Genomic DNA, 17851 nt, shown 5'->3' with positions numbered 1-17851 from the left:
GGGCGCCGGGCAGCCCCCGCACCCCGATGTTGCAACGCGTGGCACGAGGCTGCGAGAGGCCGGGCAGGATCCGAAGCACCGCGGGTTTGGGCAGGGAAAGGGGCGGCTCTGCCAGATGAGTCAGTGCCGCCGGGAGCCAGGGGAATCCTGGGGCTGCGGCGGGCTTCGGGTTTGGTTTTTTTTTTTTTTTTTTCCTGCGGAGAGCTCAAACCTTTCCCCTGCATTTTGGGATCCGGGTGGGACCGTGGAAACACCGTGTGGCCAAGCGCTGGGAGGGGACGGCAGTGCCGGGAGATGCGGCCGGCAGCGCCCAGCCCCTCTCGGAAATCGTCCCCCACGAGAAGAGCCGCCGGCAGCGATGGTGATGCTTCACTTTCCGAGCCCCCCCGGCCCCGCTCCCCACCCTCCATCTGGCAGCAGAAGACGCAAGTCATGGGTGAAAGCGCCGGGTGGAAAGGGAGGACGCGGGCGCCGCGGCCCCGCTCACGCCGTTTTCCAGCCCTGCTGCCCACCGCGCCCCGGGGCGGCCGAGGCAGATGGAGCCCAAGCCCCGCGACGCCGCTGCCGCTGACCCCACACGTCCCAGCCCGCGGCCCCGCAGCTGCACGGCTCCTGCCCGGAGCAGGGGCAAAGTGCAGGGACAGGGAGGTGCCTCGGTACCCGCTGCGGGGTCTCTGACACCTCTCAGACACCAAAACGCAGCAGGGACGGGGCTCTCACCCCGCCTGCGAGGAGGACGGGGGCTGCACCCCCCCCCCCCCCGGGTGCGTTCCGGCACCCCGGGGATCGCCGAGCACCTCGGTACCGCAGCTCCCCGAGGCAGCACAGTTTGGGGAGGAGAGGACGGGGACGGTCACCTGCTGGCTCACACCAGGGGCGCACGCATGTCCCCCCCCCGTCCCCTGCGGCAGCGGTGCCCTGCACGAGGAGGGGCCTCGCCTCCCACCCAGCCGCTCCGAGCAGCCGGAGCGATTTCTTGGCCCCCAGCGGGCCGCGACCGGCGGCGGCTCGCGGCGTGGGCAGAGGGAGCGCAGCGCGGCGAGCCGGGGGAGGAGGAGAGGCTGCTCCGCGCCCAGCCAGACCCGCGGCAGGGCTGGGGAGGACGAGGCAGGGGAGAGGCCGGGAGCTGAGGCCGCGGGGGGGGGCAGAGCAGGACGGGTGCAAGCCCCCTGCCCGCAGCCTGGGGCAACGAGCAGCCCCCGAGGCACGGAGGGGACGCAGCCATCCCCAGGGGCTCTCAGGACGGAGGAGCCCCCCCGCCGCTCGCCCCCAAAATCAGACTACAAGTCCCAGCAGGCGGCACGCTGGGGAGGGCCCCGGCAGGGCTGGATCCGTGCTTGACCCCCCCCCCCCCCCCCCGGCACCCCCCTGTCTCTGCTGGAGCTGGCAGGAGGCAGTGGGAAGAGCTGGTGAGAGGACGCTGACGGAGACACTTTTTTTCCCATCCTAAAAATAGCAGCTGGCCGTTTCCCCAGCTTCCCGGCCTCGCCAACGCTCTTCCATTAGATGAGAAAAAAATAAAATAAAAAAAAAAAATCAGCCACCTTCCGTCGGAAAGAGAGCGGCTGCGTGTGTCGAGGGAGGCTCACGCACGCCGCAAATAGAAACCGGGGACAGGGGAGAGCGAGAGGGAGCGGAAGAGGGAGCAGGGCCACCCGTCCCCAGTTATTCCCGAGACGTTTTAATTAGCACTCGTCCTGACTTTGAGGCTTCGCTTATGCACGGCGCAACGTATGACCTTCAAAAAAAAAAAAAAAAAAAGGGCAAAGAGAGGGAAAGGGAAGAAAAAGGCACTGGAGCAGCTCAGGAACTGGGAAGCCGGCTGATCTTCAAATAGGCTCAGCGTCAGGCACTCAGAGGCTTTTAATAAGCTCCAGAGTGAGAAATTTAACACCACAGGCCTATTTTTGATCACTTGTGGAGGGGGGGGGGGGAGAGAAAGACAAGAGAGAGAGAGAGGAGGGGGAGGAGGTGGCGGGGAGAGGAGGAGGCAGCCGAGATTACATCCTGGGTGGCAGCGCCGAAAATAGCCGAGCCCCCCCCCCCGGGGCTGCGGGGCCGCGGGAGGGCAGGCGGGGGGCGAGCGGTGCGAGGGGAAAGGGAACTGGAGCAAGGAGGGACGGTCACGCTGCACGCTCGGCTTTCCCCCCCCGCCCGTGCCAGGAGGGTTTGTGCAGCAGCGGGAACCCGAAATCCCCCTCGGGAGGCGCGGGGAGGACGGCACCGAGCGCGGAGCCTCGCTGGATGGTGCCGGCGGCGACGCGCGTCCTCGGGCCCCTCGCTCCAACCTGCTCCTTCCCAGCAGCGCCGTGTTTCGTGAGGCACGCGGGGACTGGCGAGCTCGCTGCAGACAGGGGAGCAGCTCCGGGTTCCTCCTGGCACTGAGGACGCCGGGGCTGTGGTGGGAAGCCCCGAAGCAGCCGGCAGCTCCAGCAGAGCGTTGCCAGCACCCGCCCCCCCGCCGCCGCACAGGCTGAGGAAAGGCTCCCACCAAGCAGAGCATCTGCTTCCCTCTCGCACCGAGCCTGTCTCGGAGGAGCAGAGGGAGACTTCCCCCTGCTCCGCACGCCACCCGCGCGTGCAAACAGCCCACGGCAGCGGGGAAAGGGGGCAGAGCTGGGCAGCTGCTGTCCAGCTGCAGGAAGGACCGTGAAGAAACAGCAAGGGCTGACGCGATTCCTGCGACAGCAGAGCCGGGAGGCTGAGCAAAAACAGGGCGGGGGAGGCACAACAGGAAGCCTTTGGTAGAGACCTGCGCTGCCCTGCAGAAGCCTCCTCCCGTGCTGCCCTAATCCTGCCGTCCAGGTGGATTACTGGCAGTGGAGGTGGCTGACAGCACAGGGAGGGAGCTATAAAATCTGCCTGATAAGCCCGGGGTGAAAATCTCCCACGGGATGGCGCAGCAGAACCCCGAGCAGTGCTGGAGGTGCACCTCAGCACAGCGCCCGCACCCCAACTGACCCTGCCCCACGCTCCCAGCCGCCGGCGCAGCTCGAGCTGCAGTTTGACGCCTCAGAAGAAGGTGACATGCCACAAGACAGGATTGCTTTTCCTTTTAATTGATCAGAGCGGTTTCTCCGCCTCCATTTGTCCCGCACCATCTGTACAAACGGGGAAGCCAGAACAAGTAGGACAGTCTGGGGTTTTTCTGCAGCGACAGTGGGATTCCTGCAACACACAGAGGCGGAGCTGGTTTTAACGTGGGGTGGGCTCGGCGGAGCAGGATCCCGATCCGAGGCCTCGCTCGCGTTGCTAAATGGCTGCAAGCAAACTCTCAGACCTGACCTCAAGGGCCAAAGAGCAGAGGGAGCAGAGATCGGGGAGACACGGGGGAGCCGCTGCCCTGCTGTACCTGCTCCGGAGAGAGGCCGTCTGAGGCTCCGTGACTCACCTGCCAGGCACAGCGCGCACGCTGCCGCGCAGAAAGCCTTCCAACTGCCAGCACGTGGGAAGAAAAGAGATGAGGCAGAGTCTTAGCAGGGTACAGAGAAAATGGGCCACGAGGTAAGCAGCCTTGCCTCGCCTCCCCCGAGACAGAAGCTGTTTGTTTGCAGTGGAAGGGAGTGTACGCGGAGCAGAGGCCGCACCACTCCCTCCGGGGCCCCAGGCACGCAGGCTGCTCGCGCGGCCAGCCCCGGGCTGCCTGTCCCAGCGGGGACCTGGAGGCAGCGGCGAGGCCCCGCTCGTGACCGCAGGCTGCCGCCCGCTCCAGCGCCACGGCACAGCACCGGGCCCTGCTGCCATCTAGCGGCCCCGGGACGGCTCCGAGCAGGGCCCCGCCGCGTCCCCTGGCGCTGACGGAGGGGCCGAGAGGGGCAGCCCTCGTGTCACTGCTCCCTAAACGTGTCACTGCTCCCTAAACGTGTCACAGCTCCCGAAACGCCAGGCACAAGCCCTCAGGCCCCCCACGCAGCCTGGCTACGGCGAGGGGAAGCTCCCCGTGGGCAGCAGGGAGCAAGGACTGAGAGCGGGTCTGGAAGCCTCAGCGAGGACGTAGGTGATGCTTACCAGATTACTCCAGGGCTTTTACAAGGGCTTCGTTGGCTTCTACTTTAATCTGAGCTTCTGCTTTAGCAGCTTCATCGGACGCGGCAGCCACCTCTGAAATGGCCTTCTCCAGGTTTGATTTTGCAGTCTGAACACGAGAGCACAAGGAATGTGTCACCGAGAGACCACCGCAGGGCGGGTGGCTGTCTCACAGCCCTCAATTCATCACCCCCCCCCACGCTGCAGTCGTCAGCCCCACGCACGGGGCCCCACGCGGGCTGCAGGAGCCTGTTTACGTGCCGGGCTGGCAGCAGGCACCTTATCACCAGGCCCTGCTGTGGAAAAGCTGTTCCCGAGATGAAGAGGGGTGGGGAGGGGCCAGATCAGCATCTGTCCGAGGGCAGGGATGTGGCCTGGGGAAGGGTTCGCGACTGCACGGCTTCCTCTCCCCGCAGCCTGCCGGGGAGGAGCAGCCTTTGATCCCGATCGGTGGGCGCCGACGGGGAAGCTGGGGGTGAAGGCACAGCCCCGGGTCTTGGTGTGCGCGCTCCGCAGCCACAGGAAGCTCCCGAGACGAGCGCCCCACAGGAGAGAAGCGGGGAGCAAAACCTCCTGGCTGCGGGGACGCGGTACTCACGGCCAGGTCCAGCATGTCCATCGTCACCGCCTCCTCTGCCAGCACCTGCACGGTGGAGTCCGCGTTGACCGTGACGGAGCCGCTGCTCACTGCGAAGGCACAGCGGCGTCAGGCAGGGCTGCCAGGGGGGTCAGCACGCAGGGCAGCTCTGGCAAGGAGACCTCGGGGAGCCCCAAGCTCCCTTTGCCAAAGTAAAACCTCAAAGCCCTCCTGTGACGTTCCCCAAGCCCCAAGGCAGTGTTAGCCTTGGGTTAACTGGGAGAGAGGTAAAGCAGAGGAAGCTCTGCAAGGGAAAGGCTGGACGTGGTGCTTGGGGACATGGTTTAGCATGGGATGTCGGTAGCAGGGCGACGCTTAGACCAGATATCTTGAAGGTCTTTTCCAAGCTTTTTTATGGTTCTACGATCCAGTGACCTCTGAGCAGAAGAAAACCTGAACTGCAAACAAGCGCCTTGTGCCGAGCCCCCTCTTCTGCAGCGGATCTCGGCCCCCAGCCAGCCGTGCCTCCGCCAGCTGCTGGGCGCAGACCCCCGGAGCCAAATGGGGCCCTCCCGGCCCCGCAGAGCCCTGTGACGGCTCCCCCATCCCCATCCCCGTCCCCGTCCCCATCCCTCACCGGTCCCTCCCGGCCCCGCAGCGCCCGGTGGCAGCCCCCCCGTCCCCGTCCCTCACCGAAGTACTTGGTGGCCGCCCCGTCCTCGCCGTACACCGTCACCACGCCGGGCTTGAGGACCTGCAGCGTGGGGACGTGGGCCGCCAGGATGCCGAAGGAGCCGGTGAGGGTGGGCACGTCCACCTGCTTCACGGCGGCGCCGTTGTAGAACACCTGCGGGGAGAGAGCGGCCGGGCCGGGCCGGGACCGGGCGGACATTGGGAGGTCACCGCGGCCCCGGGACCCGCCGCCCGCCGCCCTCCGCCTCCTACCTGCGTGGGGGAGGCGAAGGTGAAGGCCATGGCGGCCGGCCCGGCCGCGGGCTCGGCGTAGGAGCGGGCCCGGGGCGGCGGCAGCGCGGCGAGGCGCAGGAGGCGGCGGGCGCACAACATGGCGGCGGCGGCGGGCACGGGCCGGGCCGGGCAAGGGCGAGCGGAGAGGCTGGGGGGTGGCGCGGGGCACGCCGGGAGTTGTAGTCCTCCCCGCCGCCTCCCGGCCAGCCCCGCGCCGCGCGACTACACGGCCCGTGGGGCGCCGGGCGGGTGACGTCACGGGGCGGGCCGCTGGGGCGCATGGGAGATGTAGTTCTCCCGCGCGGTCCGCGCTTCCCCCCCCCCCCCCGGTGTTTATTTCTGGTGTTTATTGTAGGGTCGGAGTCGGTTTGGTGATGGGGGGGGGGTTGGGTGTATGCAGCGGTCTGGGCTGTAGTGGTGGGGGCGGGAGGGGCTGTGATGCTGCGGGGGTGGGCAGGGGGCTGGGGGGGGGTAGGGGGCTATGGGGTGGGCAGGAGGCTATGGGGTAGAGGACTGTAGGGCGGGGGGCTATAGGGCAGGGGGGCTATGGGGTAGAGGACTACAGAGCTATAGGGCAGGGGGCTGTGGGGCAGGGAGCTGTAGGGCGGGGGGCTATAGGGCAGGGGGGCTATGGGGTAGAGGACTACAGAGCTATAGGGCAGGTACGGCCGTGGGGCAGGGGGCCGTGGGGCAGGGGCTGCGGGGCGGGCAGGGCCGGGGGCGGGCGGCGTGCCGGTGCGGGCAGGGCCGGGGCAGCCCCGTCCCCACGTGACGGCCGCGCCGCGCGGGGGCGGCCCCGGTTCATTCATAAATCCGGGGCCGCACCGAGCGCGGCGGCGGCGATGGAGCCCCGGCCCCGGCTCTAGGTGAGTGTCCGGCCCCGCCGCTATCGCGACAGACGGAGCCGGCGCGACAGGGGGGGGAGCCCGGCCCAGCCAACCCCACCGCCCGCTGCGCTCGGGGCTCCCGGGGGCTCCGTCCCGCTGTCACCGGCGCTGCCCGCGGCCCCCCGCCCGCAGCCCCCCCCCCCCGCTGCCCGCAGCCCCCTCCCCAGGCCGGGTGCAGCCCCCCGGGGGGGTCCCGGGGGTGCCGCAGCATCGGGGGGGGGGCAGCGGGGCAGGATCCGTCCCGCCCCCGCCCGGTGCCCCGCGGGGGGGCTCGGCCCTGCCCGGTGCCCCCGGGGGCCGGCGTGGGGACAGCCCGGGGGGGGCCCGGCCGCGGCCCCCCCCCGCCGCTGTCCAGACAATGGCCGTCCTGTTCCCGCCGGGTCGCCATGGAGACCGAATTCCTCCATGATGGGGGAACAGCGGGGGCATTCTTCACGCCCCCCCCACGGGGCAGGGGGCGCCCAGCCGGGTCCCACCCGGGGGGGGCCGCCCCACGCGGCACCGCGGCCCCCCCGCCCTTCACGGGCCCAGCCGGGGTCGTGGGGGAGTCCCCGGGGGTCGCGGGGGGGGGGCTGGGGGATGCCCGGGGCCGGTGCAGGCTCGGGGCTCTCCCCGCCCCCCGGTTCCCCGGTAACCCCTCCCCACGCTGCCCCCCCCCCCTCCGCTCCATTCACATTTTTCTGTGCCCCGATTTTGGGCGGTTTTGCCGCGCCCCCCCCGCTCGGAGCACGCGGCTCCCCACGGCGACAGCATCCCCCGGGACCCACGGACACGGCCCCGCGGACCCTGCGGGGGGGCCCGGGGGGGCCCAGCCCGGTTCCCGAAGGCCGCCGCTTTCCGTCCGTCCGTCTGCCGGTCCGTCTGTCCGCCCGGCCCCGCTGCCCGGGGGGAGGGGGCTCGGCCCTTCCCGGCCCCTTCCCCTCCCCGGTGGGGCCCCGGTGCCCCCCCCCCGGTGGCGGAGCCGCTGCGGGGCTGACTCAGAACCCCCCCCCCCAGCGCCGCCCCCCCGCCCACTCCCTCTCGTTGCACGGGGGGCAGCGGCTGCGGGGGGGGTGGGGGGAGAGGCAGAGCCCGGGCAGGATCGGTCCCCTCCCGGTGTCCCCCCCAACCCCACCCCGGGGCCCGGTCGCCGTCCCTGGCGGCCTCCCTCGGTGCCGGCCTCCATCCTCGCCCCGGCCTCCATCCGTGCTGACCACACCCTCCTCCATCCCTTCATCCCCGTCCCTCCCCTCCGGTCCCTCCCGGCAGCTCCGCACCACGGTGCCGGGCAGGGCCCGGGGCCCGGCAGGAGCCCACCCCCCCCCCTCCCCGTCCCCCACTTGCCCCCCCCATCGTTCCGGTGCCCCCCATCCCAGCGCGGCCCCCCACTTTGTCTCGCAGCGGCCCAGGACGCGCCCGGGCTGGCTCGGACCATGAGCGATGAGCCGACCCCCTGGGACAACGCGACCGAGAGCGCCACGGTGAGCGGCACGGCCTCGGGGTGCTGGGGGGGCTGGGGGGGGGCTTGTGGGGTCTGCGTGGGGCTGGGGGGCCGGCGACAGGGGTGGGAGCTGAGCCCAGGGTGCGGCCGTAGGGACTGGGGTGGGATACGAGCCTGGGGTGCGGGGACAGGGAGAGTCAGGATGCGGCCACGGGGACAGGGACGGGGTCCGTGCGTGGGATGGGGGTGGCGGCATCCTCCCGTCCTGCCGTCACCCGCTCCCGGAGGTCGGCGGCACCTCCCCGTGCCCCCTTCAGCCCCCGCAGACACCGAGCTCCGGGCTCGCAGCGCTGGGAGGGGGGTGTCCAAAAAGCAGGGTCCGGGGTCCTGTCCCCGTTCCCGCTGGGCGCGGGGGCCGCTGGCGGCTCTGCCCCCCCCCCGGCTGCGGTTGCCTTGGTGAAGGCAGGTCCCCGCAGCCGGCAGCAGGCCTGGAGGCGGCGGGGGAGCGCGAGCATCTCAGGGGAGCAGCGCTCAGCACCAGCCTCGGGAGGGCCCCCCCCAGCCCAAAGCACGTGTTCGTGTCACCCCCCCAACCCCAAGCCCCCGGTGTCTCTCCCCGCGCAGGCGGTGCCCGGCGAGGTGTCCCCGCAGGATGGCTACGTGCTGCTCCTCGCCCTGCTCTCCATCTTCATCGGGGGCACCCTGGTCCTGCTCTCCGGCATCCTGATCATCTGCCGCCGCTGCTGCGAGGCCGACCGCCGGCACTCCAGGTCCGTGGGGACGGGTGGTGCCGCTGCCCCCGGGGCTCTGTGGCACCGCCAAGGGCCCCGCGAGAGGCCCCAGCGCCCTTCGCGGTGCCGGTACGGCTTCCCACGGCGTGGGGCACCTCGCAGCATCCTCTCCCCCCGCAGGGCCAGCGATGACCCCGAGAAAACCAACACCAGCTACCTGGACGACTCGCAGCCGGCCCAGGGTGAGCGCTGCGCTGGGGCTGGGGGTGCTGCTGCCGTCCATCGCCCACCGCGGCACCGGCTGCTCCTGGGGGGGGGCACAGCGGGTCCTGCTCACAGCGCTGCGCCCCAGTGCTGGGACAGGGCTGGCAGCGCACCCCCTGCACCCCCCAGCCGCTGTCCCAGCAGGGCCGGCACGCAGCCGTGCAGCGAGTTTGCCCGGCCTCAGCTGGGAAGCCAGCATGCCCCACAGAGGGGGGGGCTGGTGGCTCTGACCCCCCTGCCCCCCCCGGCTCCTCTCTGCAGACATCACCATCAAAGTGGAGGACCCCGACTGCCTCTCGTCCTCCAGCTACCGGGATGTGGAGACCGAGCGGTTCCTGTCCTCCAGCTCCTCCACCGCCCGCCGCGTCTCCTTCAACGAGGCCGCGCTCTTCGACCAGGGCAAGAAGACCCAGGAGAAGGGGAGGAGGTGAAGGGCCGGGCCGGGAGGGGGGCTGTGGGGGTGGGGGGGGGGCAGGCAGGGGGCTGGGGCCACCCCCTGACCCGGCGTGCCCGCAGGTACACGCTGACGGAGGGGGACTTCCACCACCTGAAGAACGCCCGCCTGACCCACCTGCACCTCCCGCCGCCCGCCCTCAAGATCGTCACCATCCACGAGTGCGAGTCCAGCGAGAACAGCCTGGCCATGACCCCCCGCCTGCCCCCCCCCAAGCCCGGCCTCGCCATCTTCCAGGTGAGCCCCCTGGGGACGGGGCGGGGGGGGGGTCGGCACAGGGACCGGGCATCGCGCTGGGATGCAGCTGGGGGGAGTGGAAGGGATGCAGGGGTGGGGGCTGTGGGGTGCAGCGGACCCCGACCCCGCGGCAAAGCCCCCTGAGCGAGCTGTGCCCCGCAGCCCCCCGCGGGGGCCCTGCCGCAGCCGGCGCTGCCCAGCCACGCCGTGTGCCCCAGCTCGGCACTGCCCGGGGACACCTACAACTCCACCGTGGACACCAGCTTCGCCGAGGCCAGCCCCTCCGCCTCCTCCGACTCCGGGGAGGGACCCTCGGTGAGTGCGGGCTGGGGGCCGGGGTTGGGGCGGGCAGGGGAAGGGGCTCGGCGGGCTCAGCACCATTCTGCTCCCCCCAGTCTGACAGCACGGGGATGGCCCCATGCCTGGAGGGGCTGCTGGGCCCCCCTGCTCCATGCCTTTAGGATTGATGGGGGGGCATCCAGCTAGAAATAGGCTCTGCCCCCCCTGCCCCGTCTCCATCCCCTGCCCCAGGGGCCATTTGTGCATCGCGCAGCCGAGCTGCAGGAGCAGGACAAAGGAGCAGGGCTGGGGGGGGCTGGGAGGGCCATGCCTGGCTGCTCCCGGAGCCGGCACTCACAGCCCCCCCCCCCCAATGCCCCCAGTTTGCCGCAGCGCCCAGGAGCGGGAAGGGGGCTGGCGGGGGCAGTGCCAGCCCCGGGGACGCCCCCCCAGCCCCCCCCCAGGGCACCGTCCTGCAGTTCTTCACCCGCCTGCGCCGCCACGCCAGCCTGGACGGGGCCAGCCCCTACTTCAAGATCAAGAAGTGGAAGCTGGAGAGCACCCAGCGGGCGTCCAGCCTGGACACGAGAGGTGGGAGCTGGGGGGCGGCGGGGGAACCCCCCCGCAGGGATGCGACCGTGCCCCCACCCCTGCCCTGCGCCCCCCCAGGGTCCCCCAAGCGGCGCCAGTTCCAGCGGCAGCGGGCGGCGAGCGAGAGCATGGACCAGGAGGACCGGGACCCTCACCAGACCGACATCATCCAGTACATCGCCCGCACCGACGACGTCGCCTTCCACCCCGCGGGCGGCCCCTTCCTGCCCTCCCCCGCCAGCCCCCCACCCTCTCTCGGCAGGTATTTTTCAGTAGATAGAGGGGACGGGGCGGGTGCATGGGGGTCCCCTGCCTTCGGGGGGGGCGGCGGGGCCTGGGGTGATGGGAGCTGGGGTGGGGGGCACGGGGTGCGGGCAGGGGGCCTGGGGACCACACGGCACCGAGGTGCCGCCACCAAGCCTGCAGGTGCTGAGCTGGTGCCTCCCCTGCGTGCGGGGCTGTCCCCGTCCCCGTCCCCATCCCTGCCGTGACGCCCGGTGGTGCCCGCAGGCTAGAGCCGGGCGAGGGGGGTGCGAGCGAGGCCGGTGCCCCGGAGCAGCCCAGCGCCTACCACGACATCTGGAGCCTGCGCGCCTCGCTGGAGCTGTACGCCTCCTCCGAGCGGAGCAACGACCAGGACTCGGTGCGCAGTGACGGCGGGGACAGCGTCTCCTCCGCCGGCGGCGTGGCCCCCTGCCCCTCCTCCTCCCTGGACGAGGCCGAAGGCCCCGAGGAGAAGCTCTGGGGTCGGCCCAAGCAGGAGGAGTCGGAGCCCGGCACGCGCAAGCTGCTGCAGATGGACAGCGGCTACGCCTCCATCGAGGCGCCCAGCCGGGGGGGCGAGGAGGGGCACCCCAAGGACCAGACGGCCTCGGAGAAGCGCATTTGCTTCACCAGCGCGGGGCGGAAAGGCACCATCTTCGAGAGCTTCGAGGGCCGGGAGCCGGAGGAGGAGGAGGAGGAGGAGGAGGAAGAAGAGGAGGAGGAGGAAGACGAGGGGAGCGCAGCCCGGGGCGCGGTGGGCGGGGGTCCCCTCCGTCCCCACAGCCCCCTGGCCTGGTCCCCGTACGGGCAGATGTTGGCGGGGCGGGAGGCGCCGCCCCGGCGGGACTACAGCATCGACGAGAAGACGGACGCGCTCTTCAACGCCTTCGTGCGCCATGACCCGCAGTTCGACGAGTCGCCGCTGCGGGGGAAGCACCGCTCGCGCGCCCACCTGCGCAAGCAGTGGCAGCACGCCAAGCAGTACAGCGACCCCGGCGTGCGCTACCCCGCGCTGGAGCGGCACCGCACGCCCCTGCGCCGCGGGGACAGCGCCAACTACCCCCTGGACGCCCGCTTCCACAGCCCCCTGCCCCGCATCGTCAGCGCCGGCGACGAGGAGGCGGCGGAGGCGGCCGAGGGGGACCCCAGCGCCTCGCCGCTGCCCGACCCCGAGATCCAGGTGATCGTGGAGGAGCCCGGCGAGGCGGCCCCCGAGCCCAAGGCCAGCCCCGAGCCCGGCGGGGACGACTGCCCCAGCCCCGGGCAGTGCCTGGGGCTGGGCCCCGGCTCGGAGCTGATGGACAAAATCACCGGCGGCCTCGAGGAGCGGCTCTACGGCCACCTGAGGAAGGCGGCCGAGAGCACGGAGCGCGCGGTGGCCGTGGCGGCCAGCGACGCCCCCCCCGACCACAGCCCCGTCTAAGCCCGGCACCGAGGGGGCAGAGACCCCGGCAAGGGGCGCGGGGGGGAGCAGCCGGTGCGCGGCACGCGGGGCGCCACGGGACGGGCGGCCCCGGCGCGGGGAAGGCCAGGCGGGCGCGTGGGGGCCCCTGGCCGTGCCCACCCCGCCGCGGGGGGCCGGCAGCGCGGGGTGGCCGAGCCCCGGCGCTCGCGGGAGCAAGGAGCCGCCGGGCCCTGGGTGCCGGCAGGGCGCAGAGGTGGAGCAGAGCGCGTGCCAGGAGGCTGGCGCCGAGGGACTTTGCTAATAAACCCCCGAACCGAGCTGAGGCCTAATCCTTACCTCGCAGCAGAGCTGTGTAGCAGCTACGCTCTCCCCTCTCGCTGTTTTTTGGTGTTTTTTTGTTTGTTTTTTTTTTAACAAGCAATAAGGCTGCCCTGTCAGCTGGGGACTGTTCTCACAGGGGAGCCGTCATTGGGGGGAGCAGGGATTGTGCCCGCGAGCAGCCCCAGCACCGCAGGGAGCCTGGGGCCTGAACTGGAAGCGGGGCCTGGGGCTGCTGTGCTGGAGCAGGAGGATGCTGGGGGGGGGCCTGTGCATCCCCTGGGGGGGCCCAGGCAAGCTGTGGCCCCCAGAGCAGCAGCATCCTGGGGGCTGGGGAGGCTGGAGCCCCCTGGGGCCACCCTTTGCCTGTCCCCGGTGCTGTCCCTTCCCAGCACACGGTGATGAGATGCGAGGGGGGTCCGAGCTGGCACGTGCCACGGGTGACCCCCCCCCCCCCCCAACCCCCCCAGGGGCTCAGCGCACTCAGAGGTTATTTATTGATTTTTACAGAGGTGGATGCTGCTGCTCCTGGGGTTAGCTTTTTATTGTGTTTGGTTTGTTTTTAATTTATTTATGTTTCAATGGATGGGTGAAAAAAAAAAAAAAAGGAGAAAGAAGCCCAAGCTGTGTTACGGGGGGGCTCGGCAGCGGGGCGGGACGGGGCACGGCCGAGGGCCCCCCCTCAGCACCGCGGTCCTGCCCCGCGCCCCCTCCGCGGCACCCTTATTGCATGCGAGTAAAGAAGCCGGGTCCCTCCTTCCCCTCTGCAAGTCTCTGTCCAAAGCACTAACTCCGACTACAACTCAGCGTTTTTAAGTCTGTGAACAAAGGAGAAAAAAAAGAACAACAACAAAAAAGCTGTGACCTCTCCGAGCTTGGTTCTCGCCTTCCTGCCCCCGCCGGGCCGTTTCCTCCCCTGCTCGCCCACCGCAGCTCCGGGCAGGGCGCGTTTCCCCAGCACCCGCCTGCGGCAGGAGGAAGGACATCATGAAACCCACCTCTCTGTTTTCACTTTATTTCTTTTTCTTTTAAAAAAAAAAAAAAAAAGGAAAAAAAATACGCTGAACGCACCCATTCCCTTTTCCGAGCCCTTTTACAGCATGCAGGTTTAATAGAGTTTTGCTTTGTCTTAATACCTGTTTTTTTTTTTTTCCTCATCTGGTTTATTTTAAACACATCACAATGTGTAGGAATCTCTAAATATACCGCAAATATAAACAAAAAAAAAAGAGGAAAATATATAATATATAACAGTAGTCTAAAACATAAAGTGCACGGCAATGGCTTTGCACGACTTCTACACAGCCAGGGCGGGGAGAGGGGCGCAGGTCCCCCCGCCCCCCGGCCCCGTCCCACCCTTCCCATCGCAAAATTAAAAACAGAATCAGTGTCTTGATTGGCAAAGAGTGATTGGGGCGGGGGGGCAGCATCTTCGCAGCCGGAGGTTTCTCCGTCCGGGGGGGGTCTCGCCCCATCAGCTCCTGGTGCTGTCCGTAGCGGGGGGGCCGCGGGGAGGGTGGGGGCGTTTTCCTCGGTTGGTTTCCTTGTTTTTGGGTCGCAAGCACAGTCCGCTCCCAGGAGAGATGCCGAGATGGGTGAGGACGCGGGGCGCGGGCGGCCCAGGCCCTGGGATGCTGCGTGGAGGAGAAACAAGAGGAGGTTGGGGAGGGCAGCGGGGCCCGAACCCGGCTCTGCCCCTGCAGCGACCGCGGGCACCTTGGGGACCCCCTCCAGCCCCCGGCGGTGGGGTGCGAGCACTTGCCCAACCCTTCGGTGGGGGAGCCCCAGGCCCGGCCCTGAAGCTGGGCAGGGAAATCGAGAGGAGGAAGCGGAGCCCGCGGGCGGCGTCCCTGCGGGGAAGGGGCGCCTCGTGCCCGCGGGATGGCACCAAGGGGAGGGCAGCGTCGGGAGCAGGCGGCTGCGAACCTGCCCGTCCCTGCAATTCACCCGGGAGGAAATCGGAGGCGATGACCCGACCGGGCTTCTTGGGACCCCCAAACCCACCCTGAGCCGAGCCCCCCCCGGGCTGTGGTCACCGAGCGGGAAGGGGCGCGAGGAGCAGCAGCTCCCCGGGGAGACCCGGAGCCGAGGCGTTTGCTGGCAGCGCAGTAACTCCCCGCGCAGGTGACTCACTCCCAGCCATGAATTAAAGATTAAAGCTGCCACCCGGGCTGAGCGCGGGTCTGACAGCTGCAGGGGGAGGAACGGGCTTTTATTTCTGGCTTTTTTCACACCACAAAGCTGGTCGTGATCCAAACAGATAACAGAGCCTCAGCCCCGCCGAGCGCCGGTGACGAGCGCGAGCGTGAGGACGGGGGTGGATGAGCGCTGAGCGTGAGTCATCGCTGGCTCACTTATGAATGAGGGGTGGGAAGAAGGGGACAGGGCTGCAGAGCGGAGGAACGAGCCGGAAAAAGGAGGGGGGGGAGCAGGGAGGGCTCTCAGCTTCCCTGGGCGCCTGAGCAGGGGGAGGATGGGGCTTGGGCACGGCCGGTGCAGCCCCGGGGCTGACCTGGGCACCTCCCGGTCCTGGGGGGACCCCCGGGAACCCCCCCCCCCAAGAGGCTCTGCCCCACGCTCAGCACCCCCCTGCAGCCCGGGGGCTTTGCTCCCCGCAGGCAGGAGGGCGGCGGCGACGTCGGGAGCAGCGCAGGGGAGAACGCGGGGGGGCTCTGGTGCCGAGGAGAGGGGCGCCCCCAGACCCCCCCCCCCTCTCCCCAGCCGGGGCCACAAACCCCCGTGCACGCCCCCGGGGACTCCCTCGGGTGCCCACCCGCGCGGCCGTACCTGTGCGGAGCGCGGGCGCTCCCGGCTCACTGCTGCTTGCAGGTGGAGAGCTTGCGGATCTTGCTGCTGGCCGAGCAGGCCTTGCGCGAGGGGTTGGAAGAGGCGCTGGCCCGCCGCTCCGCCTTGGATTTGGTGCTCAGCTGCCCCGGCTCCGTCCCGTTCATGCAGACGGCCTTGGGCAGCGCCCTGCCGCGGCTCTGCCCGTTCTGCCCGGCCTCCTCCTCAGGCACCTGTCCTGCAAGGGGAGCCAGGCGTCAGGCCGGCAGCCGCCTTCCCCCTGCGGGGCATCGCCTCTGCTCGGCCCCGCGCCTCCCGTCGCCCAAAGCCAAGCCAGGGCTGGCTTCAGAGCCCTCGAGGACCGCAGGAGACACAGCCCCGAGACCTCATCTCCCTCCCAGGCGCGCGAGCGAGGGCTGCCTTTGCCCCATTTCTCTGCCACGCAGCAGCTGGCGGTGCCCAGCGTGCAGTCAGCGCACGAGGAACCAGAGGCAACGAGCGAGGGCCGCGGGCACGGCTGGCACAGGCCCCCAAGGCAGGAGAACCCCGTGGCCCCAGCCCCAGAGGCTGCTCTCCTCTCCCCCCGGTGGCCTTCTCCCTAGAGGGGACAAGTCACAGCCCCGTGCATCCCCCCGCAGGGCTCCCAGGGGCTTAGCGGGGCTGTAGGGCACAGACCTGGCTTTTACGCCGCACCGAATGATCGGCTTCACCCCCAGAGGTGCACAACCACCCTGAACGGCACGCAGGAGCTCAGGCACCCCCCCAGGAGCTCAGGTACCAGCCGCAGGACATCAGGTACCCCCCAGGAGCTCAGGCACACCCCGGCCCCTGGAGGGGACGTCCAGCCGGAGCACGGCTCGCGCTCCACCTGCTCGGAGCAGCCCCGTTGTCCCCCCCGCAGGAGCAGCTCGGTGTGACTCAGCACGGAGGCTGCGGAGCCGTTCCCCGAGGGATCCGCCTGCCACCGCAGCTGGACAGGGCTCAGGTCACAGCCCCGGGGTCAGGGAGCGACACGGGACCCCCCCAGCACAGCCCTGGCTGGAGCAGGAGGGGATGAGGGGAACGAGGGGATGCCACTGCGCACATCGCCCCCGCTCCCCACGGCACCGCTGTGCGCCCCCCGGATGGGCCGACGGAAGGATCGGGGCTGCTGGAAGGAGCATCGGGGCTGCTGGAAGGATTCGTCAGGTTCCCAGCTCCCCCCACCGGATCCAGCCGAGGCAATTTCCTTCCAGCAGGAACGTCACGCTCCAGGGCCCTTCAGTTATGACTCAGAGCGCTGAGTGGAAGCGAAGGCTGTAAGACGATTATGTATAATTTTCTTTAAAAGATGCTCAATCCTTTCTCCGCCAAGGCCGAGCGGCACGTCATCTCGCCACTTGCGCCAGTGATCACCCCACTGCGTGGGGAGGAAGGGGACACGGGGGGGAGAGGTGCCCGAGGAAGACAGCGGGGTCCCAGCGGGGTCCCCCTCGGACCCGCGCTCCCCTGGGCGCTGCTGCAGCGGGGCTGCACGGGCTCCGCTCGCTCTGCTCCCTTCCTGCACCCCCCTGTGTGGCTGCTGCAGCCCATGGCCATGTGCAGGGAGTCCTCCTCATCCTCCTCCTCCTCCTCCTCCTCAGGATGGAGAGGAAATGAGAGCCACGAAGGGCCGCGGAGGGCTCTGGGTTCAGTCGCCCTCAGCACCCACCTTCCTCGCCCGGAGCAGGGCAGAGCTTCTGCCTCGCCAGGCGCCAGCTGCCCCCAGAGGCGCTGCTGGGCACCCGCCGCGCTCCTCAGGGAGGGGTGCCCAGCCCTGTGCCCCCCCGAAATGCAGCTCCGACTCCTGCCGGGGCTCCAGGAGCAGAGGTGCCCGGCCGGCGTGGCCCTGAGCTGCCTGGAGGTGGCTGCTAAGGCCGCGGGGGGCTCAGGAGCCCCGGCCGTACCCACGGGCCCAGGCTGTGCACGGAGGGAGCTGCCCTTGATCTGTTCAGCTTCCACCTCCCGACCTCTTAAAGGCGGGGGTGATTTGCCAGGAAAGGCTCGAGGCCCCCCCAGAGGCCGAGGACACGCTGGACCCCCCCCAATTCCTCCAGGAATTCGGCCCCTGGTGTGACGGCAGCCCAGGACCCGCAGGGCCTGGCTGTGCCCCCACCGAGCCCAGGGTCTGTCCTCTTCCCCCCCCACCCCAATTTCACGTCTGCAGAGACTCCAGTAACCCCCTTCAAAGCCAAGCTGAACACTTATCCTTCCCCTCCTTCAGCTGAACTTGGGCCAAGTCAATTAACATTTCTGACTGGGGAGGGAAGAAAAAAAACCCACCCTAAACAGTTCATTTGTCTTTTGTGTGACTATTCCCTCCTCCCCCTCCCACCCTGCCTGAAAAGAACAATCCCAGGAGTCTATTATGGATGCCGAGGAGGGAGGGTGAATTGCAAGCTAATTTTACCTCCTTCACCAATGACAGTTGCTGACGTTCAAATTAATGAAAATAAAAATTCGCCATCGGATGAAGTCTTGGCAACTGCCTGCCCCCGCGGAAGGCAGTGACCCAGCGCTGGGGCTGTTCACACAGCCCTCTCCCACCGCACCATTATCAGCTGAACAGAGCTAAAAATAAAATAAATAAAAGGAGGGACGAGGCTTTGAGAACATGCGTGCTCGTCCTT

General features: G+C 69.2%; 3 protein-coding genes across 7 annotated transcripts in view; 1 reads left to right on the top strand and 2 right to left on the bottom strand.

Moving 5' to 3' along the window:
- Nucleotides 1-3038: 3038 nt before the first annotated feature.
- ATP5F1D (ATP synthase F1 subunit delta) lies at nt 3039-5709 on the bottom strand. Of its 2 annotated transcripts, XR_005814751.1 has the most exons (6): nt 5549-5709; nt 5297-5450; nt 4625-4713; nt 4009-4135; nt 3353-3435; nt 3150-3260 (listed from the first exon to the last, which is right to left on the bottom strand). XR_005814751.1 is itself a non-coding variant. In XM_040537685.1 (5 exons), the coding sequence occupies exons 1-4, from the start codon at nt 5666-5668 to the stop codon at nt 4013-4015; spliced, it is 486 nt and encodes a 161-aa protein (XP_040393619.1). In that variant the 5' UTR covers nt 5669-5709; the 3' UTR covers nt 3039-3168; nt 4009-4012. The 2 variants fall into 2 exon arrangements, 1 of the variants encoding a protein (XP_040393619.1); XM_040537685.1 differs by lacking the exon at nt 3353-3435 and having other exon boundaries at nt 3039-3168.
- Nucleotides 5710-6308: 599 nt separating this feature from the next.
- LOC121060152 (CACN subunit beta associated regulatory protein) lies at nt 6309-13792 on the top strand. Of its 3 annotated transcripts, none has more exons than XM_040537667.1 (10): nt 6310-6435; nt 7837-7916; nt 8501-8646; nt 8788-8849; nt 9133-9298; nt 9388-9562; nt 9725-9877; nt 10225-10432; nt 10511-10694; nt 10943-13792. In XM_040537667.1, exons 2-10 carry the CDS (start codon nt 7869-7871, stop codon nt 12117-12119), a joined length of 2319 nt encoding a protein of 772 aa, XP_040393601.1. In that variant the 5' UTR covers nt 6310-6435; nt 7837-7868; the 3' UTR covers nt 12120-13792. The 3 variants fall into 3 exon arrangements, with proteins under 3 accessions (XP_040393603.1, XP_040393601.1, XP_040393602.1); XM_040537668.1 differs by lacking the exon at nt 6310-6435 and adding an exon at nt 7175-7311; XM_040537669.1 differs by lacking the exon at nt 9725-9877 and having other exon boundaries at nt 6309-6435.
- Nucleotides 13421-17851, bottom strand: part of STK11 (serine/threonine kinase 11) — a 38557-nt gene continuing 34126 nt past the window's right edge. For both annotated transcript variants that reach the window (XM_040537676.1, XM_040537677.1), the window contains exons 9-10: nt 15207-15441; nt 13421-14053 (exon numbers count right to left, since the gene is read on the bottom strand). In XM_040537676.1, the coding sequence (XP_040393610.1) occupies nt 15233-15441 (209 nt within the window). In that variant the 3' untranslated portion in view covers nt 13421-14053; nt 15207-15232. The remainder of the gene's footprint in view (nt 14054-15206; nt 15442-17851) is intronic.

Source organism: Cygnus olor, chromosome 26 (assembly GCF_009769625.2).
Source record: "Cygnus olor isolate bCygOlo1 chromosome 26, bCygOlo1.pri.v2, whole genome shotgun sequence".
Taxonomy (NCBI): domain Eukaryota; kingdom Metazoa; phylum Chordata; class Aves; order Anseriformes; family Anatidae; genus Cygnus; species Cygnus olor.
This window is presented reverse-complemented; position numbering and strand designations above follow the sequence as displayed.

Coding starts and splice junctions, on each gene's coding strand:
- ATP5F1D (XM_040537685.1), bottom strand. CDS start 5,668: ATGTTGTGCGCCCGCCGCCTCCTGCGCCTCGCCGCGCTGCCGCCGCCC. Junction 4,714..5,296: donor GGCGGCCACCAAGTACTTCG/GTGAGGGACGGG, acceptor GTGCCTTCGCAG/TGAGCAGCGGCTCCGTCACG. Junction 4,136..4,624: donor TGGACATGCTGGACCTGGCC/GTGAGTACCGCG, acceptor TCTCGTGTTCAG/ACTGCAAAATCAAACCTGGA.
- LOC121060152 (XM_040537667.1), top strand. CDS start 7,869: ATGAGCGATGAGCCGACCCCCTGGGACAACGCGACCGAGAGCGCCACG. Junction 8,647..8,787: donor GCCGACCGCCGGCACTCCAG/GTCCGTGGGGAC, acceptor CTCCCCCCGCAG/GGCCAGCGATGACCCCGAGA. Junction 10,695..10,942: donor CCCCCACCCTCTCTCGGCAG/GTATTTTTCAGT, acceptor TGGTGCCCGCAG/GCTAGAGCCGGGCGAGGGGG.